The sequence below is a fragment of the Lonchura striata genome, chromosome 3 (genome assembly GCF_050655825.1).
Source record: "Lonchura striata isolate lonStrDom1 chromosome 3, ASM5065582v1, whole genome shotgun sequence".
Lineage (NCBI taxonomy): Eukaryota > Metazoa > Chordata > Aves > Passeriformes > Estrildidae > Lonchura > Lonchura striata.
This window is the reverse complement of record NC_140705.1, coordinates 33886169-33912174: the sequence shown is the minus strand read 5'-3', so window position 1 is coordinate 33912174 and position 26006 is coordinate 33886169. Positions and strand designations below refer to the sequence as shown.

Below are 26006 nucleotides of genomic sequence, written 5' to 3'. Positions count from 1 at the left end.
TGTAGAAGTTTGAGGCAAACAATTTTTTATTTTTATTTTTTTCTACTAACTCAGTACAGTTTTATTAAAGGTTTTCATGCAGAAATGTTAAGTGCCTGGTTTTGATCTTTGGTAGTTCTTAGTGTTTGTCTTATAAAGCTGGTAGAATTTTGAAGAACTTCAGGTTTTTTCTTTCAAACCTTAAGGTCATGCTGTAATCCTCAGCTTTGGAACATCTCTAATCATTTTGATAATCATCTTTCTACATTTCTACTAATTTATGCTATTTTTCATTCACTGAACTTCGGGAAATGCTACATTAATTTTTTTTTTTTTAATAACACAGATAATTGTGGTTCAACAGCATATTTTTTTAGTGGCCTTGCCCTAAGGAAGATATTTTAAACAGTATTTTTGAAGTATTAGAGCAGACCAATATGCTGTAATAATTATACTTCAATAATCCAAAATGATGCCTCTAGGGAGATATGACTCCAGTGTACACTTTGTTCATATATATTTATTCTTGATGGTAAAATTGGATTAAAAAAATAAGAAAAAGAACTGGAAAAAAGAATCTGAAAAATTGATTCTTCTTGAAGGTCATTAATGTTTTCTAAAAAGAAGTTAAAAATGAACATGAAAATCTCATTGCTAAAAAATTTGTTCTAGCTTTGTTTTGCATAAGATTTTTATCAGTACAAGAAAATGTCTCATAATAATAAAACCTAATTGTTATTTTCATCTGAAACTGGAAAGTATTCAGTGGTTGGGAAAAAGAAAAAGGAAAAAGGGGGGAGGGAAAATAAGCTTGAAGAGAATAATATGGACTACATAGAGCCATGAGCTGAAGGACAGATTAATACTATATTGTAATGTAAATAAAAGAGGTTGCAAAGGAGGAAGGAAGAAGAGAAGTCAACCAAAGCTGGTTTAATTCAGAAGTATTTTCTGTCCATATTTGACTAAAGTATCTTTCAAGTGAATGAAGGAGATTGATTTATAAAAAGAAATTCAGGCAGAAAAATTAAGAGGGAATGGGAAATTTGCACTGTCTAAACCCCCCCAAAAGAGCAGAGTAGATAAAGTCCAGTTTGTAAATTTTACAAAACATTTGAACCATTTGTGTTCTGGGATGCCTTGGTTACTACTAATCTTTGTTAATTACTGGTTCACTTTAAAAATGCATGCAACAGAAATACATTTACAGAGTCACAGAGTCATTGAGGTTGGACATGACCTCTTGATATCATCTAGTCCAACCCCCTGCTAAAGCACAGTCAACTAGAGCAGATTACCTGGGACCATGCCCAGCTGGGTTTTAAATGCCTGCAAGGATGAAGACTCCACAACCTCCCTGGGCAGCTTCTTGCAGTCAAAAAGTGTTCAGAAGGAATTTCATGCTCTTTAATTTGTGCTTATTGCCTTTTGTCCTGTCAGCAGGCACTGCTGGGAAGAGTCTGGCTCTCTCATCTTCACTCCCTCTGATCAGGTATTTTTACACATTGATATGATCCCCCTGGACCTTTTCTTGTTCAGGCTGAACAGTCCCAGCTCTCAGCCTCTTCTCATATGAAAAACACTTCAGTATCTTAGTCATCCTTATGGTCCCTTCTTAGCCTGTTTTTAGCCTTTTCCTCACTTCATTAAGTCCATATCTTTCTTGTACTGGGGAGCCCAGACCTGGACCCACCAGTCCAGATGTGACCTTACCAGTGCTGATTTGGGGTGAAGGATGACCTCCCTCAACTTGCTGGCAACACTTTTCCTGATACAGATGTATGTCCACTATGTTCTGTTACCTGGTCCTCCTTCACGAAGAGTAAGTCTTCTTACAGAGTTCCCTACTGGTCTCAGGGACCTGGGATTCTTGCAGGCTGATTATCAGTAGAGACTGAAGTAAAAACAGCATTGAGTACCTCAGCCTTTCATAAGAATAGCATTGAGTCCCTCAGTCTTTTGTCAGCAGGGCCTTGGGCACCATGCAGGCTAATGCTGTGCTGCTCACTGCTTGTGTGTCTCTGAGAATCTGGAAGGAGCTGCCTGCTGGCTCACTTGTTCTCACCCTCTGCTGACAGTAGTTTGCTGTCCATGGTGATGGCTGCTGTTGCAGTCAGCTGTTTAACTGGGGTGAGTAGGGACCCAAAGAAGCCATTCAGTTTCTGAGGTGTAGGGTTGACTGCACCTGTTAGATGTTGCACTAGATCTCTTCAGTGATGGTTAGGTCAGGAATGAATATTGGTTCGACAGTGGTTTCTAAATAATTACGTTATCCCAGCCATTGAGACAAGCAGTTCCTACGCGTCCCATACACATGTGCAGTTAATGTCTTTGTCTAACACCAGTGTTTTAACGTCTGTTTCGTTTTTTAAATGGGTCTTATTTCAGCTAGTTATCCAGGTTGCTGTCAAAGCCCATGTGTGAGCTGTGCTTTGCAGTGAAAAATGAGCACAACTAGTATTGTAATCTGTTTATATTTTTGCTTGGATCCCTTTTCAGAATGTGATGGGTGGCCTACTTTTATGGGGATGAAATATTATTTTCCTGTTCTTTTGTGACATAATGGGTCTTGTAAACAGTTGCATAGTGTTTTGGAGTAGATGGTATTATTAGGATGGATATTAGTTATTTTGGGGATGCTGATACATCAACTCCATATTTGTCTCTTGAATCTTCCTCATCTCTTGCTAATTATAGTTGGTCTTGGGGGGAATCAGCTTCCTAAGTTAAATGGACCAGTGTTTCTGGAGTGTGTTCAGGTGAGAAGTGGTTTATGTTCACAGCCCCCAGATTATTTCACAGTTCTGTGGTGGGCATATGCTAATGCTGCTACCTACACTCCTATTTGGGAGCAAGATTCCAAATCCCTTTGCCCTGAAAGCAAGTAAGTTCCTTTCTCTTCTATTTCCAGGCTTATTGAGCAAACTTGTTCTTTACTTGCTGCTTTAAGAAATTTTTTTGTGTCTTTTTCCTGCTGATTGATATATTTCCTCTCTTCTATCCATTGCATTTTTTTAAAACCAGATATAAGCTCTTCAGCAGATTCTGTGATTATTCTTACATAAGTTAGCTGAAACTGAGAAGAGGAAGAGCTTGTGCAGATTTTTTTCTGGTTGACTATTTTGCTTACCTAAAAAAGTGTCCCTCCCATCTTCTTTTCTTTTGTCTTCTCCCCACCTGCCGGCTCTAGAAAATTGGAAACATGAGAGGCCTTGTCTGAGCATTGGATTAGGAGCCAGGAAATCCTTACTTTTTCCATGACTCATTGTGTGTGTCCTTGGGCAATCTGTTACTATTACAGATAAAAGCTGTGCATAACACTTGGCTGAAAGATTAAAAACATATTGCATGATCCAAGGAGATAATTTCAAATTTAAATCAAAGCATGACAAAGGTGGACAGAAAAGAGAGGCTGCAGAAAGTGAGTATGGGGGGAAGCAGTTTGTTTATGAGCTCCATAAAATGGTTATGAAGAGAGATAGGGAGAGCTCACAGGAATTTCTGTCTTAACCCTTTGGTTCTGTCACAGTGCAAGCATATGCTGTGGTAGTAGAGCATACACATCCCTCAGTTTCAGAGCTGATATGTTCTTATTAGAAATGAAATGTGTAAATAAGAGTGATGTGAGAGGGTGCACTGTTCAGTAGATGCACCTGCACTCCACTTTTTAAATCCAGTTCTCTGGATCTAAATCTGAAGGTTTTCTTGGGAGATTGGTTTGGTGGTCATGTTTAAATGTGTGTAAATGCCTGATATTTTCCTGCTTGCTTAATTTTTGTTATATTTCACATCTTTAAGGATGTGAACTCTTCCTCGCAATTTAGAGGAAGTAACAGAGATCTCTGGGGAGAGCAGAGGTCTGGGGCTTCTAGGCAGGGTCACCTGGAGTTCAGAGAAGACATATGGAATAATTTACCTATATCTTCCATGATAAATCAGACATGAAACTAACTTCAGGAAGTAACAGAATATGATATGATGGTTGATATGGTATGGTATGGTATGATATGATATGATATGATATGATATGATATGATATGATATTGAAAGCTGCCTTCTGTATTCTGCTTCCTTATTTGATTTCTCTATATAAAGGTGAAAAAAGCTGCCTGTGGAGCACACTGCTTCCAGAGTGCATTTGCAGATGTTTTAATACCATGTCCATTCAGTGTTCATTCACATGATACTGCCTGTACCTTTATTTTGACTATTTTAATGATCTGTACATCAGCTCCCATTGGTGTGGTATTGAGGGTGGTAGTTTTCTTTTCAGCAGAAACACGTCTAATCTAAGGTAGCCTTTCCATCTCCCCCAGCCTCTTGTTCATGTAACCTTTTCCTTCTGCATCTTTGGCATTTTCTAGTGACTATGCAGGTGTGCCAACACAGTGGGAGGAACTTTGCAAGAGTGTTTGGTTATTGCTTAACCTCCCACCAAAGAAATGCATACTTCTCTGGTGAAATACAATAGTGAAATCTGCTGGGGTCTGAAATCTTTGAGATTTCATTTGGTGAGGAAAAAAGGCTGTGCTTAGGATGAGGTTTTGGCTTTGAATAATTAAATGTCTATGTGTGGGGTTTATTCCTGTTTTTGAATAGTCATGGTTGAGAACTGTATCAGGGTTCTGAGATTCAGAATCTTCCAGTCATGCTACAGTATGCAAGAGGTCATTGTTGCAAAAGGCCAGTCCTGTCCCTGCAGTGGAAGTTGCTGTCCTGATGCCAGTGAGTAGGGTCAGTCTGACCTCTGCTTGAGAGTGTTAACTTGCATTTCCCACTGTTGCTGCTCTTATGACATACTGGGATATGATTCTGATGAAGAGACTGGTTCAGAAAGGGTTTTGCTCTGGATTTTCTGTTATCAGATGTTTATCCTAGCTTCTGTGAGCAGTTTTTACTTCACAGACTAACAGCAATTGGTCTGGTTTATAGCTGAGACCTCATGGAATTCTTGTATTTCGTTTAATTTAGTCCTGTTATGGTAGATAACATTATGGATAATCAATGAGTCAACCTCTGTCTTAAGATCCCCTGATTCCTTGTACAGCCCTTCCTTTTAGAAGGCAAATTAACTTTCAATTGCCATTAATTGATGCATTCATCAAAATTTTCCAAATCTGTCCTGATAGAGGGTAAGTGTTTAAAATTGTCTGGTGCCTGTCAGAGGCAGGAATCCATAAGCTGTTTATGAGTCTAGATTTGACTCCCATAAGCACTTCACCACATGAATAATTGCCTGCCTTGGACAATAGAGATGTTCCAATGTGTGTACAGAATCAAAGATCCAGGGCAAAGTTCAGCTTCTGAATAACCACGTTATTATTGAGGAAATCATTAGAATCAAAAGGACAAGGGAATTTGTCTCTGGTCAAAATTGTTTTTTCAGTATTGTTTTCAAAGAGAATTCTCTGTCATCACTTGTTTTAAAAATCTTTCTTACTCTCTTGCTAATTTAATAGACTTCTGTCTCATGGGTGACTACTGACAAGAAATACTTAGAAAATGATGCAATGTCAATGTACTGAAGTCAAAGCTGATTGAATTAAACCTTCTTAAAATGCAAGAATCATATAATAGCAGGAAAATAAGCATCTAGCATGCAGAAATTACATTACTGCATTCCTTCTCTCAGTTGTTCTACAGGCATGCTTTTTCATAATGAAAGACATAAGGGACTTCAATATAGTCTAGACAACCATTTTAATTTCTTGTGATGTTCTCAGTCAAACTTTTGACTTTTGAGGTTCAATCACACTGAGAGTTCCCAGAGCTGAAGGCTCACGCTGCCCATGGAGAGTCTTCCCGGTATCTCCATAGTTAAATTTTATTTATTTTGTATATCATGTTCTACTCTCACTAGAATGTGTCAATAAACACAGTAGTAACTAACCTCATACGTCTTTCAACAACTACTTTCCCATAGATCTTTGCCTTTAAAAATCTTCACTTTATTTACTTTTACTTTAGTATGAAATTAATAGTAAATCTTGATGGAGAGGTTTAACTTGCAGAATTGATATTTGAACACTGTCTGCTTTCAAAAAAACAAACTACTTGAAAGCTTTTATCTTCAATTATCTTATTGCTATGGGAAAAATATTCTAAAAATGGTAAATACTTGGTATTTACCAAGTATGGTATATACTTGGTATATACCAAAAATGGTATTTTCTTATGAAGCTTCGAGGTCAGTAACAGTTCTTTTTACCAAGAAAACATCTGTTTTCATGAGTTTGAGCCTTAAAATGGATGGTTTCAGCTTTTGTCCTGATTGCAGCTGGCAAAAGAATGTGCTCAATCCCTATAAATAAAAATCAGTTTCACCTAGTAATGGCTATAGGGATTTAAGAGACCAGAAATCCACACTGTAAAAATACCTGATATAATTTAGGAGCTCAGATCTCACTGAGAGTGGCCTTAAAATCTCACATCCTTTAGAGGTTTTGAAAATGTTTTATTACCCAACCAGTATTAAGCAGTGTTTACTGAATGCTTGGCCATTTAATAGGCATAATGAGATTGTACAGGAACAGGATGACCTGGGACCAAAGGACAGCCCTGCTCAGACTCTGTCCCCTTGGGAATGAATCACAGTAGGAAAACACATTTCCCTAAATATCTCTTAATTATTGTGGTTTTGTTTTTTTCTGTATGTCTCTCTATTTCACAGGATACAAATGAATGCCTTATATAATTTTTCCCCTTCATCTTCTTGGTTTGTGCTTTTATTGCAGCCATATCATCTTCCAAACACCTGTTCTTGTTTTAACTCAGTCTTAATCTCTTGCCAAAAGCTGAACTCTGGTAGGAATGCAGTAGTCCCAATAAGGTGTTAAAAATAAAATAGTAGTTGATACTTAAATACCCATTTATATACACAAACAAATTAATCCTCATACCTCATGCAGGGAGGTATTTATTCTCATTCCAGCTTTAATTGCCAGGAAGCAAAGAGAGAATTTAAGCAGCTAACTTCCCAAACTTGCTTTTTTTTTTCCATTAAGTTTTCAAAAGATAACCTAATGAAGACATATATTCAACCTATCTAGTTTCAAAGTGTTACATAACAATACCACATTGTCCTTTAATCTCCTTTACTTTTTTTTTTTTTTTTTTTTGAGTTATGGTAGATTTGATTGTTTATATTGCATGTAAAAATAAAGATTGTTTCTAAATGTGAGCAGATAGCAAATCTCTCAATAAAAGATATAATTTATTTCTGTTGTCTAATACATCCATTTTATGTCATGCTCTCTCTCTTCCCCTCCTTACATTTTACTGGTATTTCAAATCATATGTCAGGTAGCATTTGGGCTTGGTATGTTGAGAAATGGGTGTACACCCAAGAGATGGCCATGTCTAACACTGTGGCAACATTGAGTATGTGGCAAGATATCCCAGAAGTTTCAGCATGACATAACAGTGTGCTCTGCTCCTGTAGCATTTGCTAAGGGAGACTCTTAGAAACCCAGTTTACATCTGTGTACTGGTTTCTATGACATGACTAACTATAAAAATTGCAGGATATGAAGAGGGTAGACTATTTCTTGGCTTTTGGGGTTTGGCAGATTTTCTTTTTAGATAAAAAATGTAACAGTTTAGAGACAAAAGCAAAATTAAACTGCAATTATACCCTCCAGGCCATCAGCAAGTGGAGAATTAAAAAAAGTGGTTGGCTTGTTTCCTTGTGGCCACTTTGTTTGTAAAGCACCTTACCACAGTAGTTTTTAATAAATCAGACGGTTTGGTGGCAGAGCGTGTGACCTCTGGTGCTGCTCTATAATTTCCCGTGTCAGTTTTACCTGTCTGTTGTGTCTTCTGGGGCATTTCAGAAAACATAAGAGATGAGAAGGTTGTCTTATGGTTGGCCTAAAACAGACTCTGAACAGGAGCCTAAATTTGGACAAAAAGAGAAAGACTGATTTTCATTAAATTAAATTTCAAAGTTGCATTGAACAACAACATTAATATCTAATGTCTCTGGCATCTTGCCAGTTGTGAATCCTGGAGATAATGGTATTGCTTTTACACTGGGTGTTAAGGAGAGTGTGAGGGAAACCCAAATGATTTCTTTGGTTGATGCCTGCGTGATAGCTTTGATAATGCACCCCAATTACGTCTCTTTTATTTAGTGCAAATGCTTGCCTACACTTTAGTTTGTAGCAAGATATATTGCTTTCTTCTCCTTTCTTCTTAAGTTTCCTGTTCAGTTCCTCTTTATCTTTCCACCATGCTTCTTCTAGACCTGAAATAATCTTAACCTGCTGTTTTACTCCTATAAAGGTCAAGGAAGTTGAGGAGAGAAAAAAGAAACATAAGCAAGGAAAGGCATCTCCAGCAAGGCCCTGAAGGGGATTCTGACTCCTAGATTTTACCTGCTGCTGCAGCTGGGAAATAAATAACTATTTTTATAGTCATCTTGCTTTTCCTGGAGAAACTGTGAGCAAAACTTTATCTCCTACTGCGGTATAGCTGACATAGTGCAGGTTGGAGGTAAATCCTGATGAAAGGTGTGTTGTGTGGGTTTAAAGGAGAAGGATTGATTAGGAGTAGTGGTTAAAAATCAGAGAAAGACAATATGAGTTACTGTGGGGAATGATTCAATAATAGGGAATAATAGAGAAAATGTTAGTTTATGGTGAAGGGATCATTTGAGCTAGAAAATGAAGCTGGTAATAGAAGAACATATTACTAATTTTTCTGATTTGGTTGATGCAGCACTTGAAAGTCACCTTTCTGTTTTAGAGTATGCTACAGTACTTCATGTCTAAAAGGAGAGGAAAGGATACATTTGTCACCTTAGAATCCAGCTGTGTTACTGTGTAGTAAAGACATAAAACCAGTTCTTCTCTTTCACATATGTTAGCACTTCCCTCTCTTTAAGACATAATAGGATTAAAATAGAGTAAGAAGGTATTTTGGTGAGATAGGATAAATTTTGTTGTAGAGAATACCACCTAAGAGCCTCTAATTGAGAGCAACAGCCATGCAAATGACCAGAACATCCCACATCTGGGTAAGTCAGCATCTAATCAAAGACATAAATAAATGCATTGTGTGCTGTGAAACACACCTGACATGCATCATACTTTAACAGCTTAATTTTGAGGGAGAAGATTCACTGTTTAAGTGAGGTTATGTGGCCACTTAGCTCACCTTTTTTATTCTCTCTGGAATTAGGTACAATTCACTTGCTTCATGGTCAACAAAATAAATTAATATATTTCTCTGTTTAGACCTTTGTTTTATAAGACAGCAGATATATATGCTTAAACAAATGTTTTTCTGCTGCAGTTTAAAACCACTTGATGCAGAAACATATGTGCTGCTCTGACTGCATGATTAGTTTTAAGTTTGGAGTGTGGTGACTACTACAGTAAAAACCAAACTTCATCTGGTGTTGACTAAGAAAATCCCAGATTCTATGGGGTTTTTAGCTCAGTTTGTTTTATATCTGTAATTGCAACGTAGCATTAGTACCCACTGTTATGGTTTACATTCAAAAAAGTGTTTTTAAGACTAGCAAGAGTAAATAATACTGCTATTTCTGTGCCTGTCTCAATGACGGGTACCTCAAGAAGTAACATCTGCTGTGGAAATAAAAATAGTACAGGCTAATGAGGAAAGGTTGGCAGAAAACAAAATAAAACCATGAAGTTTTGGAGCTTCTAGATGTAAAGAAACAAAAAGATTAATAGCCATCTCATTCTGAAAGAAAACAAACCCAAAAAAACTTCCTTCTTTTCACACAAAGAACTACTTGATCTAAAATGTTAAAAAATTGCTTGTCTTCATATCAGCTAAAAACATACAGGGATTTCTTTTCTACTGTTTTTGCAACTGCCAGTGGCTTTTTCTCTAATGCTTTGGCAAGTTTCATCATGCAACTGTTAACAGTAGCAGAGTGATAGCTTGCAGTACACATACACAGCCTGGTACTTTGGAGGAATCTCTTGCTTTTTCTCATTTATCTCTGTCACATTTCAAATCTAGCTCCATTATTATAAGAAATTAATACTTTATGAAGGATTAGGTTGAAAGAATGCATACTGATTTATAGATGGGTTTATTTATTAAATCCTGGACGTACATTATCAGATTGAGAAATCATATTTAAGGAAGGAAACCTTTGCTTTGGTTGAAATCAATTCCACTAGAAATTGAATGAAAGGAGTCTAATTCTCTTTCTGCCTGGTTGTTTTGGTTGTATTTCGCATTTTCTCCAGCTTGGACAGAAGTGATTTATCTGAATGGTGATTTATCTAACCAGTTTTTTCCTGCATTGAAGACTGGAAAGCCCACAAATGTACAGTGCCTTTCACATTGTACAGTGGAAGACTTACCTTTCCCCAGCCTTCTCCTAGGAGTTCTGGGGAATTTCACTCTTCAGATGATAGTTCTGCTGAAGCCAGGCTCTTCCCAGCTTTCATTGCCACCTCTGTTCCTCTGCTTCTGTGGTATCATAGCACTGACCAAAATTATGTTTCTTTTAAGACCTTAAAGCTGTTTGAAGCACAGTACTCAAGCACAATATTTGAGATGTGAAATTCCCTGCAGACATTTCTGCTAAAGAATGACCTCGACATCCTGTGGAGTAAGTGATGTAGAGTCCTTCACGGAATGTCTTAAGAATGTCCCCTCCTCCATACCCAAATCTGAGGCCTGTAGGGGTTAGTAGGTCAGACTGCAAAGCCACCATTCCACATCCCTTTTTCTTCAACCCAGTTTGCAGGGTTTTAGTTTGCTGGCATAACATGGCTCCACAATCTGTGCTTCTTTTGGATTCATTATTGCCTTCACATAGTCCTGCATCACAGTGCTGCTGTGTTTGTCTGAGAGAGTATGCCAGATGTATTTTAGTTTCTTTGGAACTTGATTATGATAGTGATAGTCTTGAACACTTTTAGACTGACCCTACACATTCATTTTGTTATTTCATTAAATATTTTAAACTTGGCTTGTACAACTGCATCTGTCCTGTCAATCTGTAGTATTGTTTTAGTGACCTTTTCAAGGGACTTGTGTTCCTCTAGAGACATTTTTGCTCAAAAAAAATTGTTTCTATCTTAAAATAAGACATACCAATCTAGTGGTATGAAGTTATGGTGCTATGAGCACAGGCTGATGTTCCCTTGGTTTTCTTAGACCAAAAATGTAAAGGAAGGATAATTGGATAAAACATATTCTGGTGCATACTCAAAACCAGACTTCTCACTGCATGGCATATAAAGCATGTTGGGAAACTTTCCCTGTGTGAGAGAACATGAAACAATTATTGTTGGCAGGCTGTGTGAAGTGGCTGCCATGATGGGCTGTGGAGGCAATTTTAGAGCAGCTAAGTCTGCTTACATGACCTTCATGCCATAGAAGAAACAGGCAAGAAGTGACCCAAGGTTCAACTATTATCACAAGAACCTGGAATACAGAAGAAAAAGAACTAACCACCAGAGTTACAGAGGACACCTTTACTGCTGGAGTGAGTTTGCAGGCTACCAGGAGGCCCTATGGGGCAAGTACATAGTATACTGTCAAGGTAGGCTCATCTCAATGATTGATGGGATCATCTTGGAGGTCTTTTCCAACTATAATGATTCTGTCTCTGGCTCCTCTCACTCTTGTAGTAGTGAACATGCTGCTTTACTCTCCATTTTCCTTTAAAGATGCCTTTGCTCTCCCCAGAAGCCACCCCAGAGATCTAGGGGTAATATGCAACAGCTTGGTAACATTCAAGTCTGGAAAAGACAGCTGCTTTTTTATGGGTCTCTGGATTCAGTGGGAGCAAGTGTAAATATAGCAGTTAATGTTCTCTCACGTCTCTGCTCATCTAATGCCATCTGCTTTGTGTCCATTCATTCACACTGGTGCCAAATGTATTTCTGGAACAGGGTATTTGTGCATCAGCAGACTTGATCCTAGATTGTTAGGTGAGAACAAATATATAAACTGTGTGGTGTGGGTAGGCAGGTGAACTCTTAAGATTTAATGTGGCTATTTATAATCAGCTATTGCCGCTAGTTGCTAATCCAAAGGGTAATGGTAACAGTTATAAATTGTCACTGCTTCTGGTGGTGGTGTGGGAATGGAAGGAGAACTTTCCCCTCTGGGAAAGACCTTATTCCTTTGCCTGCTCTGTCTCTTTTCAGCACCTATAGCAACACCAAACTTCTAGCAGAGTTTATCAGAAAAAAAATATTTATAGAGCTGGGATCTAGACATGGTGCAGATGCTTTAATCCTCCCACTCGTTGATCTGTCATTATTTTACAGGAGTGAGAAATGTGTCAGGCAGGGTTATGGCCCTCTCTGTTTATGCACATTGTCCCTGTAGTAGTATTAGTGCATTATTAAATATGGGGATAAGGGATATGTAGGTTCAGTTATATTCACACAGACATGTTTATATCACTTTCTCTGATTCTTTTTCTAAGGTAGAAGTGTATTCTATGTACAGGGCATCTTGACTGCAGTATAATTGCAACCACACAAGCAGTTGTATTAGCTGTAGTTATTAAGGCTTAAGTCATAACACTTAGCATTAGCCATAACATTTGTAGCAATGCAAATCTGGATATATTAGACTGGTCTGAGTCTTTGAGTATACGTTATCTTTCAAATCCAGCTGTACATGTGGAAAAAAAACACTATCCTCATCTTTTCACTCTCATTTCCACCAGGGAGAGATTTGTCTCTCCCCTGTGATCTGCCAGGAGAATTGTTTGTGCAATTCCTCCCTTTCTTGTTTCTAGGATAAACCCATTCATTTAGTGCAGACCAGAAGGCAGAGTTTGGTGTATCAGTCTGATTTCACAGACAGTAGGAGAAACTCTGAAGTAGTCTTTTGTGGGGAGAGGGGAATGGTAACTTGCAGAAGAGAGACACCATGAGCCTGTGAGATTAGTATCATCCAGCACAGCTGGATCTAGGAGCAGAGGTCTGCCCACAGCTGTCCTTGTCTTTTTGGGAAGGTTATTCTCTTCCTGTGCACATGGATGGCATGGCATTGCTTGATTACCTGTCAGCCTTGAGTGGAAATAAATACAGTGTTTGATGTTGATTGTAGGCTGTAGCCTTGCTGGTGTGTAATCAGTGTTTCCTCTGCAGTCATTTCATCACGCCTGATTTCACACTAGCACATGTGCAGGATTGAAGCATGGGTATCTGTCTATGTACAGACTGTCACTGTAGATATGATTTAAGATAGCCATGTAAAATGTGTTATTCTAAAACACAATGTAACGTTATGAACTGGGTGTGGTAGTGTTTAAAAATTGGTCTAAAGTTCAAAGAAGACAATAGTAAAATGTCTTTTATACATTTAAACTTCAGGTTTGAGCTGGGTGGTGTTTTTATTATTTGTTGTGCAGTGAAAAAACCTGCAGTAGTCATATTTTAGGAAGCATTTAGAGATATAATTTCTTCTGCTGAAACTGAAGCATACATAACTACTTTCAACCCACTATTTTCCTTTATAATTATGCAGGAATAAACTGAAGTACAATTCCCTCTAAAACTGAAGAGAAATTCTGTATCTTCCACATACTTTCATTTAGCTCTTAGGAGAGACATAGGTATTAAAAATTCTTCATTGTCAGCTTTGAGAGACATACATAGGGATTTTTTTGCACAATTCACTTGGACTCCTTAAAAGAGAACAATACAAGAACAGTTTCAAAGGTTTTGTTGCATCATGGGAATGCAATTTTTGACATATTATTTCCTGTTTTGTGCAAGTAAGGATCTAGCTCCTGTTATGGTTCTTGCAGCCGATTTAAACTTCTTTTTCCTTGCTTAGCTGATTTGAAGATTGCATTTCTTTAAAATATGTTGCTCGGCTGCTTCTGTCTTGCTCCTGCCTCTCTTACAGCAGTCATCCACTCTGCCAGCTCACCTACTGTTAGCACTTGGTAGAAGAGATTTCTTTTCACTAGCTTCAGTCACCTGGAACCATCTTCTTTTATCTCTAAATTTGTTAGGTCTCCATAGTTTAAAAATCATTTAGGAAGTTGCAACTGTTTTCTTTCACCTTTTACTCCTTGGTGTTTGGACATATTTCAGTTGACCAGGTTGCTCATGGCAAGTGGAATTTGAACTAGAAAATCTTTATGGGTTTCTTCAACCCCAAACCATTCTATGATTTTCCTGAGAAAGCCAAGAGAGCACATCTAAAACTGAGCATTTTTACCTGGATTTCTTAACTTGTCCTGACTCTGGGAGATTTTAACAAAGCTGATGCTGCTCTGTTGTTTACCAAAAGAGTGATTTTGTAAGATATATCTATTGTTCATATGTCTGTGGTGCTCTGGTGCTCCCTCTGTATTGATATCTCTTAAAATGTTTGAAAATGTGGAGTTCATGTTTGTTCATTATCCAGAGGTCTTGGCAGCTTCTGGCTCTGTGGAAACTAATGGGATAGAGTGCTGATATACACTTGATACTCTGTGACATAGTAAGATTAAATCTTCAGAAATAATTGAGAGGAAAGGAAAAAAAAAAAAACAGTGTCTCATGTCATAGAAGTGTGGATGGTAGAGTACATAAATTGTTCTTAAGGGTGGATTAATACTGGCTATCCTGAGCACTTTAAGAAGGGGACAATGTGCTGAGCTAAGGTAAATAAAAAACTGATTAGAGAACTGACTTTTATTCTGAATTTAGTAATAAACCTTTGTAGATGAAATAACTGTTTGGCACATAATTTGTATTTCAAAATGCTCTCATAACAGTGAAATACTGATGTGCAGACTGCTGAAAGCATTGTTTCTAAAGCTGGAAGAAGCTAGTAGTTGTCTGTCCTGTAGAGAATGTATCCTAATAGATGTAAAACTGAGGGAGAACCACGTAGTCCCATTTCCCCAACCTATAGTAATTCATTTCTTATTAGAACATATAATTTACTGCTGTTTAGATATCCAACTGCATCTGCAGTAACAGTATAATAGAGGAATCTTTTATATGCTTCATATTGAACTTTGGATGGATAATTTGGAACTTCATAAGTGGTTTCATTTCAGTTGATTTTGTTCTGAAGTACTTTCATGGGTTGCAGGTGTTTTTTAACAGCTTGATTTGCATTTTTTTTTACTGATATGTCAGCTGTAGGAATGATCTAATGTGCTCTTTTCATTCACATTGGTAGTAAATATAAACACAGACACTAATAATTTATTACTTTTGTTGCTTTTCAGTTTATTGGGCAGTAGGAGAGCCTAGCAGTCTAGGGAAGCATTATGCTGCAAATAACTCAAAGGAGAAGAAAAGTGTATTTCATACATTATAAAATATAGCAAGCAGTCAAATTAAACAAATATATCCACTCTAATGGCACTTCAAAACTGTGTAGCAAAGGAGTCTGCAATCTCAGGTAGAAAAATCTGCTTAAAATTTTGAGTCTTGTGTATTGAGATGGTTATTGCTTTTCTTAATTTTTCTATTTTTTCCTTGCAATGCAAAGACAAATCTCCCACATTGTTAATGTCAATGTGAGTTTTGTCTTTGATTTGCCTGGTGCCAGGGTTTCATTCCTAGCCTGTATAACTTATGACTCTTCCACACAGCTAAGATTTTACATTTGCTCATAATTATGTATATGTCTCTACTTTTCTGAGCAACTAAATCATGAGAAAGGTGACAAGCATATTGATTTGCTTTCAACTTTTTTCTTTGAGTGTGGGAATCTTTGGCATAGTGGATAAATTTCCCTACATGACAAGTAGTCTGTGGTTTTTACAACACCCCTTGGTTGAGCTGGCAGAAATTATTTTGATGTAGCATCTTACTGCTGGGAAATGCTGATGGAGCTTAAAAAAACACTTTATGGACATGTGTCAGTGGGATGAGATTTTCATGGGAAAAGCAGGCCAACTTCCAACCTGGCCAGACAGCTGATTGCTGGCAAGGTTTGCCTATAGACCATTTCTGAAAATGTATGTTCTTTAAATCACAGAATCATAGAATGGGTTGGAATGGGTTGGAAAGGACCTTAGAGATCATCTCCTTCCAACCTCCCACCACAGGCAGGGATACCTCCCACTAGACCTGGTTGCTCAAAGCCCCATCCAGCCTGGCCTTGAGTGCTTCCAGGGAAAGGTGCATCCACAACATCTCCAGGCATCCTGTTCCAATGCCTCACCATACTTACAATAAACAGTTTCTTCCTTATATTTAATATAGAACAAAAAAAATATGTTTTTGAATTTTAGTTCCAGTTTGGAAGAAGAAAATAATGATTTGGAAATTTCAGGGATCTCAGTTTTGTTGTCTGTACAAACCCTTCCATGTGGTAACTGCAATTTTCTATGGGGTTATTTCTGTTAGTCTTGGAGTAGCAAAAGAGTGTTCAGGAAGTGAGTTTGCATGATTTTTTTTTCTATTCTTAACCCAGAATTGTTGTTATGTCCCATTTATGCCTTGTACTATTTAGACATGAATCCTTTCTGTGACTGATTCTCTGAGAACCATCTTATATATGTTAAAAATTGCTCTCTTTTTTTGCATCCTTTATAGCAGACATATAACTCTCTTAAACATACTTTGGGCACAGGATCCAAAAGGAGTGTTTTAACTATTTTATCCTCTGTTATGCATATTCAGTGATTTTTTATGCTTGCATTCAATTCCTTCTGGTTCATCATGCTTCATGAGTTCTTTCATCACAGCATTGAGTAGAGTGGTGTTTGGGGTCATCTCTGAAAATTCAAAATTGTAATTGATGGTAATTTTAAGCTTCACTTAAGTGACTGTTGAAATCTCTTGCAGAGAGCTTTCAACAGAAAGTTGAAAAAGTGTCTGTCTCAGAAGATTTTTCTTGTATGTTTTTCATCAGACAGGAGAAATAGGTTGTATCTATTCAGAAGACAGTGTAACCTGGTAGTCTTTTTTTTATTATTTTATTCTTGTGTTTTTGTGAAGGCATCTGTACATCTGTTTTTCTGTCTTACTGGTCAGCAAAAAATATGTGAAGCAATCTCTTTGGCAGATAAGAATCTGGATGTGTCATTTCCAGTCAGCTAACTTAAATTTCTGCATTAGTATGCTGCAGATCCTGAAGAAGGCTAAACAAAACCAAAACCATACAGGAGAAACTGCTGCATACATGTGACCAAGAGCAAATAAATTTGGAACAGCAGAAATCCTATAGATCTCTTGTATTTGATAGATCACCTTCCTTCTAAATAATTGTTAGACAATTCACTTTGTGCAGTAAAGAGAAGAGGTACATCATTTGCTATCTTCTGATCATATACAAGTATTTGTCTTCTCCCTTCAGTAAGATTTAGGTTCCTGGTTATTTCAAAATGTAAGACAGTTTTCTATATGACTTTGGACTTCTCATTGTGACTTTGGAATCAGGATTTGACTTAGAGTGACAGCACTGTTCCAACAAACTAATATTCAGACAAAACTGGGAATGTATCAAAGATTTAATCTAAGCTAGTTTCAAACTACTATCAAATAGCCTTTGAAGTTAGATGAGATAAACATTCTTTGTTATCCTGAGGGGAAAAAGTTTTAGTTCTGCAACGCAGGCAGTGCTTGAACAAAAAAAGAAAGTTTGAGAATTTTTAGGAGACATGTTAGGTAGAGAAGAGGTGGAAAAATAATAAATACAGCCTGTGTTTTCTCATTGCACTGGTGTGATAGTAAGTAAAAATATGATTGTAATATATAATTTCTGTTAATACAGAAGCATCTTTGTTTTATCTGCAATGTTGAAATTAATCACAGTATTGTTTTTGCATCCTTTTATAGGTTGCCTTTTTGAAGATGTGAAGAATGAAGATACCTGTGTTGAAAACTATTGTTAGATTTATTTTCAACAGAAATGTGTGCAGATAATTTCCAGTGGTGGGACTTTGAGAAGAAAATCCCCAGGCAATACAGAAGAAAATGGGGGTGGGGTGGGTGGGTGTATTCTTCGTATCTGAATGTGTTTCAAAACCAAAGACAGAGTTGACTTTTGTATCCAGTGCATTCTTAGATGTCATTCTAAGAGTGGCTTACCTGTCACTCCTATGACATCCAGCTGGGATAATTATTATGATGTCTTCACTGCCAAAAGGAAATTCCCTGTGTATCTTGTACTACATTTACCAGGGTTTGATAGCAATGTATATATGCTTAGGAAAGTTCACAGGTGGCAGCAAATATTTTAAAATGTCATGGATACTAATGTGAGTTCTTTACCTTCTTTGTTCTGGTGAAGTTAGAGGTCCAACTTTAAAACATAAAATCTGTTTTTTTGTAAAACTTATGTTTATCATGTATATTGTTTCTGAATTAAGATTTGCCTCTTTACTTGAGAGTGAAGGAAGACAGTTTTTGCATTCCTACATCATACGATGTTTTGCATAATCAAGGTTTTATGGTTATTTGGAATAATTATTATTATTTCAAGGGCATGCCCTTTACTCATTAAATGATCCTAACGTAGGAAGTGATCCTACAAAGTGTTGGATACCTCAGTTTTACACATCCAAAGACCAGGAGCTGAGGCCTCACAGCACCCACTCTGGATATAATTTTTCTGTTATTATTTTAGTTTTCAGTATTGAAGGAAGAACAAAATTATTCTGACTTTCGTATTCAGGGATGAAATTATCTTGCTCCAAGATATTTTGTCTGTGCACCAATGTTGAGTCATTTTATGAATAAAATATTTTTTCTAAATTAGTTTACCATTTGTTCTGCCTAATTTCTGTGACAGCTTCAGGTTCCCATGATGCCTTGAGAAGGCTGACCTAGAACAGAGGCTAGACAGAGTTAAAGAATAAAGTAGGGATTTATTAAAAGGCTTTCATGGATACACCTTGGGCAGCACAAGAGCCCAACCAGGGCAACACCCAAGATGAACCCAAAATAGTCAGAAAAAAATTAACGACCAATCACGAGGTCTCACACTTTTATAAGTTTTGATTCATTTGCATATTGGGGTTAATTGTCCAATTACAGGTTCAGATTATGAAGTCCCATCTTGTTTTTTCTCTTCAGTCCACTGTTGCTTATGCTCTTGGGCCTGAAATTTGTAATGGTTGTCCTTGGTCTCAAGCTAGAAAAGGAATTGTTTTGTCTACCTACTCTGTGAAGGGACCTTACAAACACTTAATATGCAGCTCAGAACTACACACCTAGGCAGCACAGAATCTAAAAATATGAATGCTAAAACTTAAGGCATCATTTCTCCCCTTTAGAGGCTTGACAAGGCCTTTACCTTGTTGAGTCTCTATTTTAAATATCTTCTAATAATAGGTACTTAGTAACAGATAAGTAACAATAGTAAACAATTAACAATAACAAACATCTAAAAACAATAAATATCCAACAACAGATAAATATCTAAGTATCTAAGTATGACTGAGCAATTTGTGGAAGGAAATACTCATACTACACTAAAATACTCCATCTTTAGAATAGTTTTCAAATTTTACCCCTAATTTATTTTGCATGTATGGGGCAACCTTCTTCGTAATAGCCCCTATGGTGCTGTGGTTTGTGGCTCCAACATCAATATTTTGACTTTAGGTGAACTTTTTCTTATTTCTCACTCTGCACCCACTTTCCCCAGTAAAGAGGGGCAAGAAGTTAGCAGGGGGACGCAGCAGGGACAGCTGATCTGAATTAGCCAGGGGGATATCCTGTACTATACAGCATCAAACAGAGCAGTGAAAGTGGTGGTAGAGGAAGAAGGGGGAAGAGGGGTGTCTTCCAAGTTTGTGGTTGCTCAGAGAATACCTGAGCACCGGTCTGCTTGTGAGAAGTGATGAGTTACTGCACTTGCATCACTTGGTTCCATTTTAGTTTGATCTTTTTTTTTTTTTCCTCTTCATTTATTAAACTTTAAACTCAGATATTTTCTTGCTTTTTTCTTCCTGTTCTCTGCCTCATCATGCTGGTAAAGGAACAAAGGCATGAGTGAGTAGCCAAATGGGTGCTTACTTACCTGCTGGCCAGGGCTGGCCCACCACAATTGCAAGTAAAGTTGTGAAATCCTCAAAACAAAAAGAATCAATCTCTCTGTTCAAGCTGCTCTCCCATTTGAGGACATTTTCCTTCTCAATGGTCATAGTTGTCTGTCTGTGTCCGTACCAGCAGCAGGACAATTTGACATATTTAGTGTCATTTTTCCCTTTCTTTGATTCTAGCTCTGAGACTTCTACTGACATTTAGCTACTGAAATTACTGGGAAATATCAGACCACATGTGGTAATATATGATTGTCTCAGATGTCTTTCCATTTGAAATAGATTAGTTTGGCCATGTTCAGAAAATAAATGCTTGTGTGCTTTCCCAGGTACCAGGCAATACATTATTCATAACTCCTGTTTCTGAAGACAACTTTATTTGGTCTTTTTTATCCCCTCCTATTTTTTATGTCACATTTCCTACTGAGCCAGTAGTGGATTTGAGGTTTGACAGGTTCATATGCCACTTTCATGAAATCTCTCTGCTTTATAAAAGCAAAACTTGGCCTTTGTTATCTTTGCAGTGAACCATGGGCTCTTATAAAAAAGGGACTTAGGTTCAGAAAGACTTCTGAGTTCCCCTCACAACTTCTTCCTTGACCCTTGCCTACCACTGCTCTTGCCTCCATTTCTCCCTCTGCTAAATAGCAGGGTATTTTATATTTTTGTTTGCTTATTACCATCAGCATTTTGAGAAGTACTGTAATTGCAAAGTACAATTAGTTATTGTATTATTTGCTTTGCATCCAGAGTTAGTGGTATATCTTAGTCTAGCTTAAATACTGTGTTGGGATACAACCAAAACAGAAAGTTGTTTAGTTTCGAAGTGTGCAGAGAGTAGCTCCATGAAAATGGAAAAGCAAGCACCAAGATAGGGGCTAGCCTAGAACCTGTGCCCTTACAAAATATTTAGTCCTTCTTATTGATTGCCCTCTCTCCCCAGCAATTTATCTCTTTCAGGCTGCACTTCTCACTGCAGAAGCTGTCTTAATTTTTGCTTTCTGTAGTGCCAAGCACAATGTAAGTCCTGAAGTAATAATAATTAATAAATTATTCCAATCTGCATTATCTGAGATGTGCATCCTTTCCTAAGGCAGTTACCAAATACTGTATGGCACCAAGAAGATATTAAAAATATTAGCTGTAATTCTTATATGTTATTAGATTATAAAGCTGGTTATTGCTGTGGTGCAGAAAACATGCCTGTGTGTCAGACCAGGACTGTACTTGCCATTAGCAACAACAATATTATTGCTGTCATTAATGGTTCACAAAGCAATTACATTTGTGTAGGCCTTGCTATTTTTTCTTAAAGGAGTGACCATTTAACTGGAATAGTAAATTGGCATACCAGATTGAGTCCCAGTGGGGCTCTTTTAATTCCAAAATTAGGGTGTCTTTCTACCTTTGTTTAAATTCCTGCTAGAGTAGGTTAGGATAAAGTGAATAATAATAACAAAGGGGTTAATCAGAGCTCTACTGGCCTTACCCTGTGAGTTGGAGGGGCAAGTAAGCCTCTGTCTTACTTTTCTGTGTACAGAAATTTTTGTATATAAGGAATAGCTTTAATTAGAATTTACAATAGATTATTCTGCTCTCAAACATACCAGGTTTAAATGCAAATGCTTTCCAGTAATTTTCTTTTTGCTTTTCTGCCTTCATCTTCATTCCTCCCAAAGATCACTTTGTGGTTTCAATTTTAGACTTTGTGTCCTATCATTCCTCTCCTAGCTGACTGTGCTCCATTATAAATGACAGGTAACTTGTTTGAGGTACTGCTTTAGCTCATCAACCTCGTTCCTTTTGGTATACCTCCATGGAGTTTTTTGCTACTATTGAATCACTGTCGTAGAAGCACTGCAAAATCTGCAGATGAACAAATTATAGAGACATTGAGCAACTCTTGCCTTTTGAATCAGCTTTAGTTTATTCATTCAGAACAGGCTGAGTTGCCTTATAGCAGATGCCAGGGAGCATTTGGCAACGTTCACAGAATATCAGGAATTTTGCAGGTCCGCGTGAAAATGGCTCAGTAGCAACATCAGTCTTCTAATATCTGAGTGTGGCTGTAAATGTTGAATAGCATGTCATTTTTCTTGCTGTGGATAGCAATTGCTGGGTGCAGGTCCCACAGTTCTGTGGTTCAGTGTGTTTAGCTGATGTTCTCTTAGCATGGCAGTAATGCTATTGTCTCACTGCCACAGGCTTTATTCCCAGCTAGGTGTCTTACACATGGATTGTGCAGGTCAGATCTGTGTTCTTAGTGATAGATGCTTCTTCTACCTTCTTGTATTCAGTGATAATAGAAGTATATATCAATTTGTCAGTGTAAATAGTAGAAAACTGTTCATTTCAAAATATAAAACATCTGTAAGTCTATCTTACATGCTTTTAATAATTTCCTCAAAACTGCAAGGCATTTAATTATTTATGTATTTTTGTGATAACTGGGTTTTCTGTAGGACAGGCAGGATGGCACAGCTGCAGATGGGCTTCACAATGCACCTGTAGCAGCACCACCAGTGAGGGGCTTGTGAAACAGACTTTACACCTTCATTACTGACACCGGGTTATTACATCCCCACTGGGCTGGGCATCTTGTCTTTTACTACGTGTGTGTCCTCACTTCTAAATATCTGACTGTAAAATAGGACTCACGATTTTCCCATCAGCAACAAGGTCATTTTCTCAGCAGTGCAGCTGGGAAAAAAAGTCCCTGTGTGGCCATCAGCTAAGTTGCACAGATCATCAGATGGCAGACCATCAAACATGATAAAGCTGATGTAGCTGTCCCTACTTTAATGGAGTTGTTGCCAATTTATATCAGCCAACGATGTTCAGTATATCAGGAGGGAGATGAAGTCTCTTGTCTTCCCTTTTCAGTCCTATTTCAGAATATAATATTGAGTTGGCACATAGATAGGAACAGGGATGACTATATCTGAGAAAAGCATGAAAACACAACTGGACAAACATGAGTCAGTTCCATCACTGAGCCATCAAAATGAGAGGCCACTGCACAGCTCACAAGTGTTGTTCCTGCAAGAAAGGCCATTGGCTGTAAAACAAGAAGAGGAAAGAAAGGAATTCAGTCAGTGCTCTATCAGCTCTGCATGATGGAGTCTAGGTTAACAGGCTTGTTGAGTATATCCATGATGCAATGGCTCTACTTTCAGTTTCTTTGTCAACCTTGTCAGAAGTTTCTAGTTTCTATCTGTGACTAATGGGAAGCATGACAAGCAACAATCCAGTTGTATATTTAGTGCAGCCTGTTTGCTCAGATTACTTGCGTTGTCCTTTACTAGTCTTTGATTTATGTGGACATAATACGAAAAGGGCAGGAACAATCCTTTGTCTGAGCTTTGAAAGAAAACTGAGGTATGGGACAATTTACAGCTTGTGCTTTGTTGCTGAAAGGAGGTTTTGTGAGTTTGTTGGAATAAATATTCTCAAACGTGAAGCAAGATGAAAAAGCACTAAATTAAGAGCGCCTTTTAAATTTATAGCTATTGGGAAGAAGATATGAGTTGTTATTTTAGTTGATTCACAGTAATTATTAAGATCATATTTTGTGGCTGAGATGCACAAAACCAGGTTGACTGTTGCACCCTCTTATCTCAGGAGCACAAAGAGCAGTGTCTGTTCCGATCCAGCAAACACAACTCTGGCACTCAGGCAGTTCTCTGTGCAGGTAAACAAGGTGTGAGTGAGCCCCACAGAGGACATCATGCAATAGAGGGCTCTGAGATGCTGAGAAGGAAAATATATTAACAACCTGCCTGAAAGAGACATTTATTCTGTCCTTAAAAGTGTTCTTTAAATTGCAACAGGCATATGAATAAACATCTGAGTAAGCTGGGGGTTTTGGAATTGGCATTGTAATTTGCAAATAAAAACATATTTCCTAGGCTATTTTTTTTCATTGATCACATGAATGCAAAATAACATCTTGTCGTACAGTAACACTGATTTATTTTGCAAATATTTCTAGTTACCCATGGATATATTAGTGAATACATTACAATCTCTACCTTCTTCCGCTTCTACATTTTGACACTTGCTTAGCAGGAGTCACCATTTACACAAAGTATATTAGGTAGAAATTAATTGCAATTTATTGTTAGAGTTACCAGAAGACTAGTAAGTAAAGAAGACCTCACATGGGCTATTTGTTTTTTAGTGTATTTTTCTCTCCTAGGCAGATGTCACATTATTAGAATTAATGATTTTTATTTTTGCCATAGAACATAATTGTAAAGTATTTTTGAAAGACCTGGAATTCAGAACCTGTGAGACTTTTCCAGCCCTTAAACCCAATCTCCTCTTATAGATGGCACTCTTACACATGGTTCTCTCTCATATGGCTGCTTTCATATCCTGATCCATCCTAAAACTGATCAGTTTGTTTGATTTTGGTTTTTTTCTCTCCTTCTGTCCTTACTGAAAACCTGACACAGAGTTTTATTCTTCTGATAGGAATCTTCTGATTTCTGAGATTAGTGTATCCCCAGCTGTACTGCACCTGTTTGTTGTTGTGCCAACAGCATTCCTTAATGTAGGCAGTTTCCTTCCTGGGTTCTTAAACCCTATTCTGTACTTAGGGAACAATTCTATCTCCTCAGTGTTAATTTTATTAATGGTTTCATTCCCAAAGATAAACTTGGCATTCTACCAAATTCTGTGTCTGTGCCCGCTTGAATTAATCTCCATTGTGTGGGAGTGAGCAAATTATGCATCAGATATGCATCTTAGCAAAGAGACATTAATACTTTCTTACTTCTTTTGGGAATACCTCACTTCATGTATTTGTGAGTGCTTCTCAAATCTGATGGAGGCTGGCTCACCCCAGCTCTTCTTCCCTTCCATTTCCAACTGTGAAGACCTAAAGAATGCCATTATTCTCTGGCAGAAGAATCCGATTATTTCATAAGTACATGATCTCATGCTTTGTGTGTTGATCCTTTCCTTAGTTTTTCTGATCCTCATCTTTATTTATGATGCTTCTGACTGTCACATCAGCAAGTGTTCCTATAACATTTCTAGTGAACCATGTCACTCTGCTATGGTCACTAGTAAAAATGTTTAATAAGATCAGTTTATAGGCAGGACTACTATTCCCTCAAGCCATTTACTTCTCTTTTGGGTTTCTGATGAGGATTTGAACCTTGGAAGTTCTTTTCAGACCTTAGCAGGAGTCAGGATCTTGATGCTGTCCTCCTGAGCCCTGTTCCAGGACTGATCTACTAAGCAGAATCAGCCTTTCAGCTGTTATTGACACTCACTGGGCAGTACTTGTTCCTGACCATGCATGAAAGACAAATCTCTAGTGAATGGAGCCCCCCGCTGTGGTAGAGAAGTGTTGGAGTATTATACACTTGAGACATTAGGTAAAAATTTCAGATTATCTCATTCTTATTTAGCAATGGATTGCTAAATAAGCAATGGGTTGGTCAATTTGAGTTTGTTTGATTTTATTTTGTTCCAAAGGGATTTGTTAATTTTAGGTTTTGGTACAAAAATATTGAGATTCTAATGAGCAAATGCTCCTTAAAAAATGCAGTGTTGCATTCCATCCTTCTGCTGTGAATACCAAACACAGCCTGATGATAACCTGATGAGACCAAGTTATGGGAGTGGGAGCAAAACAAGGGTCATATTATGGTATTGTTAATGGAAAGTGTTGCTGGCCTGAGCTTGGATGCTTGATGTTACGACTTTGATAGCTGTGTCCATAGCATGGCTACAGGCAGGGCCTGGGCAATTCAAACCTTTCCTGCCTGAGTATATAAACTTTCAAAGAGATGTTTGACAGACCTTAGACAGATCTGTGCTTTGCTTTTTCCATATGTAATGTTATTTACATCACAGGCTAATAATAATGCACTATATCCCGCATAAGCTTTCTTTAACTGCGAACCCTCCGCACTCTGCGTGGTGGGAGTTTGTCAGCGCTGCCGTGTCAGAGCAGCTCTGTGCCTTCTGTAACACGGGCAGCACCTAGCATGTGTGACCCACCCTTGCTCTCTGCAGAAAGGAGGAGCAAAGTGCCTGATTTCGTGATCTTGTGGGG

General features: G+C 37.7%; 1 protein-coding gene across 2 annotated transcripts in view; it reads left to right on the top strand.

The window, feature by feature from the left end:
• The window catches only part of UBE3D (ubiquitin protein ligase E3D), a 79580-nt gene extending 60931 nt beyond the window's left edge, over window positions 1-18649 (top strand). For both annotated transcript variants that reach the window (XR_014953657.1, XM_085574790.1), the window contains one exon: window positions 17727-18649. Coding sequence is in view for 1 of the 2 variants with exons in the window: in XM_085574790.1 (XP_085430916.1) it covers window positions 17727-17747 (21 nt within the window). In the remaining variant the exon portion in view is untranslated. The remainder of the gene's footprint in view (window positions 1-17726) is intronic.
• Window positions 18650-26006: the final 7357 nt, after the last annotated feature.